Source organism: Hippoglossus hippoglossus, chromosome 12 (assembly GCF_009819705.1).
Source record: "Hippoglossus hippoglossus isolate fHipHip1 chromosome 12, fHipHip1.pri, whole genome shotgun sequence".
Taxonomy (NCBI): Eukaryota; Metazoa; Chordata; class Actinopteri; order Pleuronectiformes; family Pleuronectidae; genus Hippoglossus; species Hippoglossus hippoglossus.
The window spans coordinates 10,995,652-11,007,880 of NC_047162.1; the positions used below are offsets into that span (position 1 = coordinate 10,995,652).

A 12,229-nucleotide genomic window follows, 5' to 3' on the forward strand; every position below is an offset into this window, starting at 1 on the left:
TATCTATATGTAGATATATCTATATATCTATCTATCAGAGGCAGCCTGTGGCCAAACCAGCGGGTTTGTTGGCTCCACTGCAGAAACATTCACTGTATGACGCACTTCACAGGAAAACAGGTGATGTTTATACATGCAACACAAAAAGCACAAACAAAAAGGTCACTGCAGTGCTCAATGTGCAGAGGGAAGAAGCATCTGTTGCAGGGTAAAAAGATAGCTAGTAAAAATGTATTTATTTAATAACCTTCAATTCTCTCTTCAGTGCAAAGATACATTTCTAAAAATCACAGTAAGTCTAAAATCTTATTTTCAATATATTTGGAAGAATTTAATGTAAACTGATCAGAACTTTGATCAAATTTGCTCATGTAAACTTATTAAATCGACAGAAATGAGCCTTGCTAAAATATAGTCTTTAAACAATATTGATATAAATTTAATTGGAGCTAAATATTTCATGGACATACTCAAATCTTTATCAGCACATGCAGCAATGAGGCAGAAGTCAAGTTTTCATAGGCTGCACACAAACACACAAAAAGCTGAAGCACAATGTAAACAAAGTACAAGTGTGGCAGTCTGGACAATTCATAAAAATATATTACCTCAGAATGTCATGCAAACTACAGCAACTACAGGGTAAGAATATACAGCTAATTATAGTTCATACACAGAGTTGAAATGATAGATGTGTCTTTATTTAGCAGGGAGCTGCCGTAAAGATGACATCAGTATTATTTGGTTCGCACATGAGGTCAAACAACAAATCTCCAGGTACTTATATTTATTCCGAATTCTCAAAGCCTTAAAACCAAAAAGTGGTGAAGTAGAAATTGGTTAAAATTGTTTTGTTTTTTTCCATTTCCGTCAAAAGCGGTGAAAGGTAATGAAAAATAAATAAAATGCAGCCGCTCACAAAAAGTCATGTAATGTCCTGTGTGTAACAAATCCAGAGGACGGGGACGATAAGGCCGAGTGGGTGCGTGTGTCAGCCAGGACATGAGGACAAAGTGTCAAATCAAGTCCTCCTGCTGCTTCATGACAATCTGTAGCAGAGCTGGAGAATGGCTTTTTGTAGCAGGTGATACTCCATCTCCTGTCAGGATACAACAAGCTGCTGCGCTCTGCTGGCCGACAGTAGCGTCTCGCTTCTGTGCAGGTTGGGGTCCGAGGACCGCAGTACAGTAGTCACGTCACCTACTTTTTGTTTCCCCCGTCACCGCTCTTTCCTCAGTAGAACCGCTTGCGGCGGCTCTCGTTCCAGTGGCTGTACACCACCAGGCCGATGACAATGAGGAAGATACAGCCCAGCATGGAGAAGAGCACTGTGAAGAAAATGGCTATCCCACTCATCCTCTCTTCTACCTGTTCCACTGGAGGGGAGGAAACAGAGGGAGAAGGCAGGGAGGGATGATGGTGACGGAGAACAGAAGAGAGAGAGACCACAGATTCAGTGTAATTCAACAATTGGTTTGTCAGCTTTTGTTATGATGATGGTGTGTGTGTGTGTGTGTGTGTGTGTGTGTGTGTGTGTGTGTGTGTGTGTGTGTGTGTGTGTGTGACTTACATCTGAGCAGGTCCATGTTATCAACACTGGGTATGGTTATTTGGTCTTCCTCTTCCTCTTGCTCTTCCTTTTTACTCCTCAACACTGTCAGCTGGTAGAGTTTCAGGGAAATGATATCATGGTTGTCTGTGCACAGAGAACCAGGAAAATACGATTAGATTTAGAGAAGAAAATGTCTCATGGCTTTTTATTCAGAGGTTATTACATGTAACTCACTTTCACTTCACAGAAAACTGAAACTGAACTGTGCAAACATTCACTATGAACAATTATTCCTTGTGTGTCTCTGACTGAAGGGTTATTGTTAGTTACATGTAAAACATTTTATTTCCATTAATCAGGAGTCTCCTTTTTGTCCTGTGTTTTAAATTTAGACTAAGCTGATTTTGAAAGAAGGAAGAAAGGAAACTATCAATGAGGCGTTAGAGGAAGGAAAAAGATTCATTGAGTTATTGAGTATAACGTTCCTTATACACGATACCAATGCTTGCCATATTGTCTCTTTGATTCTCATTACATCTGCACAACAGCAGATTCATCAAATTCACACATCATACTTAAGAATTTCTGATAAATTGCTTACAAATAGTAATGTTCACCTTATACCAAACACTGGTAATGTGTATATCAGTCTGTTTACATCATAGACAATGCTCAAAATAAACAGAGTGGTGTTTGAAGTGACTGTTACCCGAGAGCTGCTTGGGATGTTGGAACGCTGTTTACCTGAGAGATCTCCGGTGATGGCCGTCGCTCCAAAGTAATAGCCTCCTGGCAGCCGCACCCCGGGTATGTCTAGGCAGTCCCTCCACTCGTGCTGCCCGTCGATATCTATCATCACCTGAGGAACAGAGGCAGTCAGGAGGCAGCAGGGACTTTTAGAAGGTCAGAGTAAAAATATACTGTTCCCCAAAAGCAGGTTTATTAAGTTATCTGAATAGTTTTGTAAGTAAAATCAAGAAAATGGTTATTTGAGTTTTCCAAAATTCTGTGAGATCTTCTCAATAGGTGTCTGTAGCTGCTTGTGTTTAGTTTATTACTCTGATATGTTGAGTCTATTAGTGATACATTATTTTACCAAACGTTAAGCCCACCCGGTTCATAATAATAACAGGTTGGACAGTTGAGCACAAAGACAAGAGTTAAAAGAGTGTCTCTCACCGTCAGCCTGCGGCGCACGTATCTGATGAAGAGGAAGGAGTCATGTTTGAGGTTGCGCACCATGGCGTTACAGCCGCCCAGCTCGGTGGGCCGACCGTCCCGCTCGTGGTCGTAGCCGATGCTGCCGTTACCCACCATGGCCAGAACGAAGGGGAAGATCCTCTTGAGGTCACAGAGGGGGAAATCAAAATTAGTCCATTAGCATATGTTGTTACAGCACTGAGAGGTGATGGTGATCGGTTACTCTAATTAAAAAAACTGATATAACCACACAGCAAACATGCAGGGACAAATAAATAAAAACACAACAAAACACACACAGACAAAGTTCAGTATTGTGTCAATGTTTTCATTTAGACACGGAAGCGTGAGGGTCAGTAGAGGCTGTACAATGAGGTAAAACACACTGATGAAATGAAATGTTCCAAAGACCTAGTTACCTGTGTGCGAGGAGTGTATCTCTTCTTCTGTGCCTGTCTCCAAATGGTCGCACAAAAGAACACAAATAAAGCCCCTTTACACAAATCTGCAAGAGCACTTGTACATGCATCCTGGTTTTACTTTCACAGAACAGGTGATATCTAAGCAGCTCTACCGCGGCGTACCTCAAGGTGCTTCTCCTCGTTGGGATACGTGTCCACAAACACACCCAGGCCAGTGAAGTTGTCCATATTTCCAAACACAGGACCTGTGAGACAATAGGAAGACAGAGTGTGAATAATATATTAAAAGTAGTTTTCTGCTGAGATAGGGAGTGAGGTGGGGTAAATAGACCTTTTACCTTTCTGGGTGCGTTCCTTCGTGTACCAAATGGCCAGCCCGTCACCATTCAGGTTCTTCTTTCCTTTCCCGTGAATCTTAAAGTGAACCTGCATCTCCCAGTCCTTCAGATGGCAAGGCTAGAAATACAATGGTAAACTGTAAAATATCAAGACTCAGTACATTTCTTTTTTCACAAGAGTATGATAACGATGTCTTGAACTTGATTTGGCAATGACTCCTATGACTCCTAAGATATCCACGAAAAATCCCTATTGGTCAAGGCTTTAATTTAATTACACAACTGAAGATATGTCCCTAGCATCGGCTGGCGGTCACTAACATCAACTGGTGGTAGGCATTAATTATCGGGTAGAACATACAAGGGATATTCTCCATCTTGTCCTATGTTCTAAAATGGGATAGCGTTTAGTTTAAAAAGGCATAGAGGTAATGATGTCTGATCTACTGAAAGCGCCACATGGCGTTCATAGCGCTGCCATAGAGGCCAGTAGCCAGTCAGATTTACCTTTGGCCTCAGCGTATCACATCATCACAAGGTCAAAACACTTGATAACGCTAAGGTGCACAGCTGACCCCAACATCCGCTGGTGGCCGCTAACACCTGCTAACATCTAGTGGTAGTTGTAAATTGTGCAGGAGACCTTCGAACGTACAAAGGACATTCACCATCTTGTCCTTTTATTCTAAAATGGGACAAAATGACCAACGAAATATAAAAGCGTTCAGAGAAAGAATGGATACTAAAACTTATCCTCAGTTTCATCCCTGACCACAACACACAACATGCAGTATAATGTGATAGTACCTGTACCAGTGGATGCACAGTGTGTACTCACCATGCGGCCCCACACCGCCCCCTGTCTGCTCTGCATGTCAGGTGTGAGGCGCACCTGCTCGGTGGTTACCATGGCATCCCCCATCAGCTCCCAGTGGGAGGAGCCTAGGGATCCCACACCTGAGTGCGCACAAACACACACACACACACAATCATCATGACAGAAGCTGACACAGCAGAATGAAACTGCTTTGTCATGACACGAAACATTACGGTCAGTAGAAGGAGAAAGTGAAGCACAATGCTCGGTGTATAATTGGAAATAAAAGTAAAACGCCTCGTTTATCTGAATGTCACAGCGATGAGGTGGATCAGAGGAATATAAACCTTCAAATGTACATTAATGAGATAGAAGATTGTTCTTATTTCATCGCTAATCGCGTTGTTCTAGAAACATCTCTGCCTCAGCCTGTGAACCGGCGGATGCACTCCTAACGGGTCGGGTACCTTGGTACGGCTTGGAGAGGGAATACTCCCGCTTCAGGAACTCCTCCATTTCGTGGTCATCGTCGGCAGAACACCGGCTTAGTGTCAGAGCGAGGAGAGCCAGAGTCCAGAGTGATTTACACGACATGTTGTTCCCTGTGGAGAAGAGACCGAGCGCCGACTGCCGAGACTCCCTGTGATGATTCCTGCTGCAGGCGGCGGCCATTGTACAGGGAAAAACCCCTCCCACTCCGCCGACAGCTTGGTTCTGATTGGCCCACCGTGTTGCATGGCTCGTCACCATTGGTCCCTTTGAGCGTCGATCACAAGGCACGCTTTTCATTGGCTGTTTTAGTTGAAGGTGATTGGGAAAAATCAAGCAGTTTGATAAATTCAGTAGAATCTTGTTAAATTCCCAACGCTGATCTGGTTATTCTTCATGAAGTTAAAACAGAGCAGGCTTTATAATTAATTATGTAATCATATATATAACACCATTAGAATTTATAAAATATTGTTGTGTTTTGTATTATACTATGATCATAATTTCTATTCTATTCCATTAATTTTATCCGGGTGCAGCTTTTTTATAAGTTTCTGAAACATCTATGCTCCACTCAACCTTTTATTTGTATGGAAGGCTAAAAGTTTTCCAGTAAAACAATTTCTTGGAAAAAACATCCCGTGACCCTCGTGATCTCTTCTATTTTGACTCTTGCTGATGTAACGTTTCCCTTTATCTTATCTTATCTTATATTAACTTATCTGATCTTATCTTTTTTGACACAAGACATCACAAAAAGCAAAAGGCCTTGGGAATCAGGTTCGAATTCTGTTCATATCGTGCTGTAATAGTAATGATCTTTAATCTAATTTGAATGACCTTTAGGGACCCTGATCTTTTTATAACCACACAGCTGTCCATGTTTTGAGTGTTTTTAAACACTCTGTTTACCTTTGACTTTCTAATTGAATAAGCCAAATAAAACTAAAAGTTGTGATGACATGAAATAACAATTTAAATCACCACATGATAGTATATTGTCTGTGATTTCTACATCATCAGTCACTAGAGGAAGTCTCTCTGGATCCTTTTCGTATCTGCAGCCAGTCGGATGCTGTGGGTGAAATCACGCCCCCTTCACTGCCCCTGCTCCGTGTGGGCTTTTCCTGCTCTGACACTCCACCACCTACGGGAAGTAAGCAGTAGTAGTACAGAACCAGAGGGGATGGAGTAAAAGCAAATAAACATGGATCCCGCAGAAGAAAAGACGAGCAAAGCGGTCGATGTTTACCGCGACACATGGGTCCGCTTCCTCGGTATGTGACTTTTTTGTATTTAACATTGAGTTATTTGTGTATGAACCTGAACACACCGCTGTGTGTGACCCTGGAGCTGAGCGCTAGCTAGCTAGCTAACACAGGCTCACCACTCTTTTAAACTTCTATTTATAGCCGAACCTGAAGGACATTTAGTCTCCACAGGACACAACGGACGTCCAAGAATAGTCTTGAATGTCTTGCTGTGTTTCCTTCAACCGGTTGAGTGTTGTCTGTGTGGCTCCAGTCTTGTCTCATTTGCAGGTAGTTGTTAAGGAAGTCGACGCAGTGACTAATAAAACCACGAAGAAACGCCCGTAGATATGAGACTGAACACTCACACCTTAGTGATCCAGCTCAGTGTCTGTTCTCCTCTCACTGGTTAATCAACGAGCCCCTGTCTGTACAGTGAAGGGCATCAAACATCCTGCAGCACTGTACACGACTTCAATCCACTGTTCCCCCCCCTATCACCTCTGATACTTTACAGTCACTTTATATCCCTCATAAAATCAGAAGCTGCCATCATTAGTCCTGCATGTGTGCTGCAATCTTAAAACATCTTCCTGCTGTTGTTTTGTGTTGTTTGAATGATGTTGGTGTGAGTATGAGCCATGCACAGGAGCAGAACTCAGTGTATACTACTTCAAATTACATCTAGATAAAGTAAACTAATAAAGTTTTCACATCAGACAATATCACGATAAACATGACGTTAAGGTTATTGGGCTTTTAAGACAGATGTTTGCTCCTATGTGAAAGTTGTGATTGTTCTTTAAGGATCAGATCAATTATTTGTAATACCTCCTTCATTGTGTATTAGCAAATTTATTGTACTTTTGTTATATTCCCACAATTATACAGCGATAATCATTGATTGTTTTCTTGCCCAGCCGTCAGGAGAGCAGAAGAATTTTCCTACAATCGTTGTGTATAAGCTACTTGAATAATTTAGGTGTCAATTTGAGCCAATGTTTTTCATCCGCTGTCCCATTGTATTTGTGATTGGGGGCTGCAGTGTACTTTTACTTTTTAGCTTCAGACACAAATATTTCATAATAATAACAAGTCTGCATATTTTGGATACAGTGGATTCCCCCGATGTCTCTGCAAGTCACACAGATTAGATTATTTTTACCAACATGGAGAAACTGTAATAGTGGTTACGCAACAAGGACAGGATTTAACCAGAAATGTGGCTGCTTTGATTTCTGTACCATCTGTCCTGTTCCTGATGCGTTTACTACTTTTCATGTGACGGCTCAGGCATTGACCATTGAAGTAGGTCTTTTTAGCAGCCTAACATAGTATATATTAGTGGGTCCACTAGCTCAATGGTGCACATTTGTAGATCAAAGTGTTTTAGTAGTAATATACAGTAGGGTAATTGTGATTGTACTAACATTAGAGCAGAGATAGGAATGTGTGATGTCCTCGTAGATAACAGCTTCTTTCAAGCTCACCAGGTTACACTTGAAATCCCATGTTGCTAAATGCTACAGCCGAAAATGTGAGCTGTAGATCAGAGACTGGATTTAGCTGCTGAGCACAGTTGTCTGTCACTTTCTGTGAACAATCTCTCGTCCTATCACCCCTGCATGTCTCACTGTCCACTGGGTAAATGTCGAATCACTACAGGTAATCTGAACCCTTTGCTCACGTATGCTAACATTGTATTATGCCAGGGCAAGGTGTAATTTATTATTAACTAAATGCCCAGCTGGAACATAATCTTATCTAAACTTCGCCTGCTGTCACACTATCATACAAATGGAACTTTTATCACATTGTACTCACGAGTGCTTCTGTAGCTCCTGATCCAAGAGTTTACTGTTCATTTCGTGGTTTAAGTATAAAATCCTTTGCCAGCTTTTCAGTATTTATCAGTATTTAGGGATATGAACAACAGCTAATGTTTTTCCAGCTGAATTCTGTGAATTCTTACTTCATTTGTCCTATAACTATTTGTTTGATTCAAACACCGAATTATTTTTTATTCAATCTTTTATATATCGCTGCCCATAAAAGCCAAACAGGGGGACTTAAAGTAGTCAGTGTTACTTAATCCAGTAATAAAGAGGAGTAATAAAGTAATAAAGAGGATTCATGTACTAAATCTCGATTTGATTGCCTTAAGTGGAGAATAAAGATGATGTATGTGACGTTTTTATTATCGAAGTCCAACTCCAAACCGAGAAGCTGCTCTTTGACACCCAGTGATTGAGATGATGAATCGTCACCAGGCTTCATTTAATTGACTGAGGTGTTCTTGCCTGTCACACAAGCGTTTTCTTCAGTTCAGGTAGACCAGTAAAGTGCTTGCATCCTGCAGAACCACTATAAAGAGACGCTCCACAGCAGCAGAATTTGACTCTACCATGCTCTGCTGGTTCTGTCACCAGTGAACCAAAGATAATGCTCCCTGTGTGACTGCAGTTCATTTTATCTGTGATTTACATACGTACTGTGGTGTATGGCACAAGTGACTTTGTAATTAGAGATCAAGGACATTTAAGTCGTCCCACCGTTGAATGGATATAGCTTCATTTTCCAAAGGTCTATAGGTCTCTTGTATATTTCAGGATACATGTGCAGGAAGCTGGGGAATGTAATGCTGAAAATACAGATCTTACAACTTCACATATAAAATCTATTTGTCCGAGTGCCCTTACATGCGACACTAAGAGGGTTCAATTCTCACCTTCATTTCTGTATCTATGTCCACAGGTTATGCCAATGAGGTTGGGGAGGCCTTTCGGGCTCTGGTGCCAGTGAGTCTGGTGCGGGGCAGCTATGCTGTGGCCACTGTGTACGTTACTGCTGACGCTGTGGACAAAGGGAAGAAGGCAGCTCTGGTAAGATAGGGCTGTTTGTGTTAATGACCGGTATGGTCACATTATTATTGCTGTTATAAACAAAGCTTTTGTCAACATTATCTTTGATGACTGGCTCCATCAAGTTGAGCTGCTACAAAAGGTAGATTCATTGGTTTATTAATTATGAATGCTTTTGGTGAATTTTTATGTAGAAGTGCCAAACTGTTCCTGGTTCCAGCAAATGTCAGGATTTAAAGTTTGTCTTCGTCATTTATGGTAGAAAATGTAAGATCTCAAGGTTTTGGACTGTTGGTTGAATAGAAAAATATATTTGTATGCAGTTTTTAGACTGAGGGAAAATATAATAAGTGTTTGCATGTAATTGAGAAACATAATTGGCAGATTAATCAATAGAGATATAAATTATTATTGTTACATTCAGCCCAAGTGGCAAGATGAAAGAATTGGAGACATTAAAGAGAGACCATAGTCTAATCTTTATCATTTTTTTCATTCAGATTAAGTAAGAAAAAAAACCTGTCTTTGGTTGAACTGCTACTGTTTTTGTAGTTAAAATAGAAACCGGGTCCCTAAATAAACAGGCTAGAAGAAAGAAAGTAGCAACTTTTGTCCAAATCAGTATTAAATTATTACATTAATTTGTGTATCCACTATATTTAATTTAGCTGAAAATAGATTAGTATCAAACAATCAGAAATCAGGCTTCAGATCAGATGAGATTGATGTAACATTTGTTATAAATAGATGAACCGTTGGGAAAAGGTTCACTTGATCTTTCAGTAGTGATCCTCTGCCATTGGGTTGTTTGTTACTGATACAGTTTCAGTGAGCGTTGTAATCGGACCTGATTGTAGAAGCTATTCCTACTCTCATTACTGATCCTCCATCTGTTCCTAAAGGCCCACGGGGAGAACCCAGGCAAGACGACACGGATAGCCGCAGCAGTGGTGGACACGTTTGTGTGGCAGGCCCTCGCCTCTGTGATCATCCCGGGCTTCACCATTAACCGCGTGTGTGCCACATCGCTCTACCTGCTGGGCAGAACCACCAAGTTGCCTCTGTCAGTCCGCAAGTGGACCACCACAGCTATCGGCCTCTCCACCATCCCCTTCATCATCACTCCTATAGACAGGTTGGCACAAGTTGTGTCTGTGTTTCTGCTTGTATATGTATTGTGTACATGGATTATGTAGGTGGGTGGAGGCTTTAACTTTAAGGGTGAGGCTGCTTGCAGATGGTGAACAGTTTGAGCTGAAATTGCTGCAGATTCTAATGTTTAACTGTGGTATTAATTTTATTGCTGTATATAGTATGTAATATTAAATATAATAATAAATAAAAAAGTATATACAAATTTGTTTATCAAAAGTAAAGATGTCTGCATTAAAAATAATTCAAAGTAGTGTTTTAAATGCATTTATATTTACAGGAAAAGATGCCATATATTAGGGCTTTTCAATACTTGTCAATGTCAGTGCAACTACTTTTGAGATTTGTTTTAATTAGAGAGCTGGTTTAAATTTTATTTTATTTTTTTACATATATTGTAACATTGCTGGAAGTTTCAAATCTTCTGTGTCATCACAATATTTCCACTCTGTACCCTGCAGGTCAGTGGATTTCCTGCTGGATTCCAGCCTCCGGAAAGTCTACAATGCGGGAGAGAAACACGAATAAGGAAGGAACCTCTCTGGAAACACTGTCCCCTTCCTGAGTGGAGACCGGTCCAGTGTTCACAGACCTGTGCTGATTATCCAACACTGTGAAGCAGTAAAGATGTGTACAGAAGGATTTCATGGAGAGAGATTTCACAGTTAGTCAAAGACATATAATAAATATATTTCTGAATTATATAAAAAAAAAAGTTGTAGCAGTTTAGTTGTTAAAAGTGAAATCCTGCTTTGTGAAATGTCCCTCTAGGGATCCTTAGCTTTAACCTCTCAGGGCAATCTGGGTAGCAACACCAAAACAAGTTTTAAAAGGAATGTACCATTATGAAAAAATAATTCTTCTTCTTTTTGACAGAGCAAAGAGAGACACTGCTTATATGAAAATACTTCAGCAGGGTCACAGTGTAGCGTTCTATTCCTATCACCGTGAATACTGCCTCCGAGGTTGCCCTCAGCTGTTTCTCTGCCTGGCAGAGCCTCACCTCATGAGATTAATTACAAACCAGCCATATTCAGAGATACTGTAAACATCCGGCCAAAAAGCCAGTTTGCAATGATGTCCCTCTTTATCTTCTCCCAGTATAACTTTGTCATAGTTTTTTTTTCTTCTTTGTGTTTTTTGGAATTGTTGTTTTTTCCAATGCACTTTTCCATTGTTTGATTCTACCATATTGTTGGTCACGGGAGCCAAGATTTGCACTGGGAACATTGTTTTACACCATGATAACGGTCCATATGATTCTATATACAGTAGAATAGTGTAATATATGGTTATATTAATGTAAGAGTACTTGTTGGACCATCAGGTAGTAATAACTAAACCATTAGTTTAGAAAGTTTGTTATCAGACAGTAATGGTGTAGTAATACTGTGACATTTTGTTGTGTGAAAACATTATAAATCCCTGTTTAGTTTATGTTAGATTTACTCTTACATGCATCATGACACAGTGTGGCCCAGCTGGCTGCAGATTATTATTAGACAATATGGTGTTGAGCACACAGTTGGGTTTAATTACATCAGAGAAAAAGATTAAAGCTAGGCTTGGTAATTATTGAAATACTCGCAAAAGAGCAGGCCAAAACAAAATTGAACCGATACACCCCAGCCCCTCCCATCGGCCCTCTCGTCAAAGGTACCCCCCCAAAACACATGAATTGCTCACTAACGTCTGGCTTTCGGTCGGTCAGTGATAGACAAGAACGCCAGCCAATCATTTCATGCCGTCAGAGTGAAAGGAGCAGTCGTCTTTATTACAGTTTGGCGAGCGCCACAGACACCAGCTTTCTACATTCTTTATTTGTTGATGGCCATCGGGACGTTAAGAGGATTTCAACAAATACGATGAAGTGTTTCAGAAACAACTTACCAACCCTACCTTTAACCCATGAGCTGTTTAAGTGTCATACCAATAATCTGAATAGGTTTTTCTGCCTTGATGCAGAAAACTCCTCTTGTATAAGCACATTAAATTTAGCGTTGCACTCCTCAAATACTTGTGAGGGTCAGTGTATTTCTATGCAGGGGATGGTTTAAGGGGTTTCTTTAGTAATAAACACATACTGTATGTATATTATTGCCACTGCTTTTCTTTGAGGAGCCAGATAATAAACTGTATCTCATGCTG

General features: G+C 40.6%; 2 protein-coding genes across 2 annotated transcripts; one reads left to right on the forward strand and one right to left on the reverse strand.

The window, feature by feature from the left end:
• Window positions 1-218: 218 nt before the first annotated feature.
• Window positions 219-5,027, reverse strand: lman2la (lectin, mannose-binding 2-like a). The gene is made up of 9 exons (XM_034603076.1): window positions 4,797-5,027; window positions 4,351-4,469; window positions 3,513-3,630; window positions 3,337-3,419; window positions 3,172-3,204; window positions 2,732-2,893; window positions 2,297-2,411; window positions 1,571-1,696; window positions 219-1,376 (listed from the first exon to the last, which is right to left on the reverse strand). Exons 1-9 carry the CDS (start codon window positions 4,999-5,001, stop codon window positions 1,234-1,236), a joined length of 1,104 nt encoding a protein of 367 aa, XP_034458967.1. The 5' UTR covers window positions 5,002-5,027; the 3' UTR covers window positions 219-1,233.
• An 877-nt stretch (window positions 5,028-5,904) lies between these two features.
• On the forward strand, window positions 5,905-10,921 carry mtfp1 (mitochondrial fission process 1). The gene is made up of 4 exons (XM_034603079.1): window positions 5,905-6,095; window positions 8,823-8,950; window positions 9,832-10,064; window positions 10,543-10,921. The coding sequence occupies exons 1-4, from the start codon at window positions 6,026-6,028 to the stop codon at window positions 10,607-10,609; spliced, it is 498 nt and encodes a 165-aa protein (XP_034458970.1). The 5' UTR covers window positions 5,905-6,025; the 3' UTR covers window positions 10,610-10,921.
• Window positions 10,922-12,229: the final 1,308 nt, after the last annotated feature.

What these genes read in the sequence shown, in the direction of transcription:
- lman2la (XM_034603076.1), bottom strand. Translation starts at nt 5,001, where the DNA reads ATGGCCGCCGCCTGCAGCAGGAATCATCACAGGGAGTCTCGGCAGTCG. An exon ending in ACGAGGAGAAGCACCTTGAG is followed by an intron (nt 3,205 to 3,336) that starts GTACGCCGCGGT and finishes ATTTGGAGACAG; the next exon opens with GCACAGAAGAAGAGATACAC. An exon ending in ACGTGCGCCGCAGGCTGACG is followed by an intron (nt 2,412 to 2,731) that starts GTGAGAGACACT and finishes TCTGTTCCTCAG; the next exon opens with GTGATGATAGATATCGACGG.
- mtfp1 (XM_034603079.1), top strand. Translation starts at nt 6,026, where the DNA reads ATGGATCCCGCAGAAGAAAAGACGAGCAAAGCGGTCGATGTTTACCGC. An exon ending in CACATGGGTCCGCTTCCTCG is followed by an intron (nt 6,096 to 8,822) that starts GTATGTGACTTT and finishes CTATGTCCACAG; the next exon opens with GTTATGCCAATGAGGTTGGG. An exon ending in ATCATCACTCCTATAGACAG is followed by an intron (nt 10,065 to 10,542) that starts GTTGGCACAAGT and finishes TGTACCCTGCAG; the next exon opens with GTCAGTGGATTTCCTGCTGG.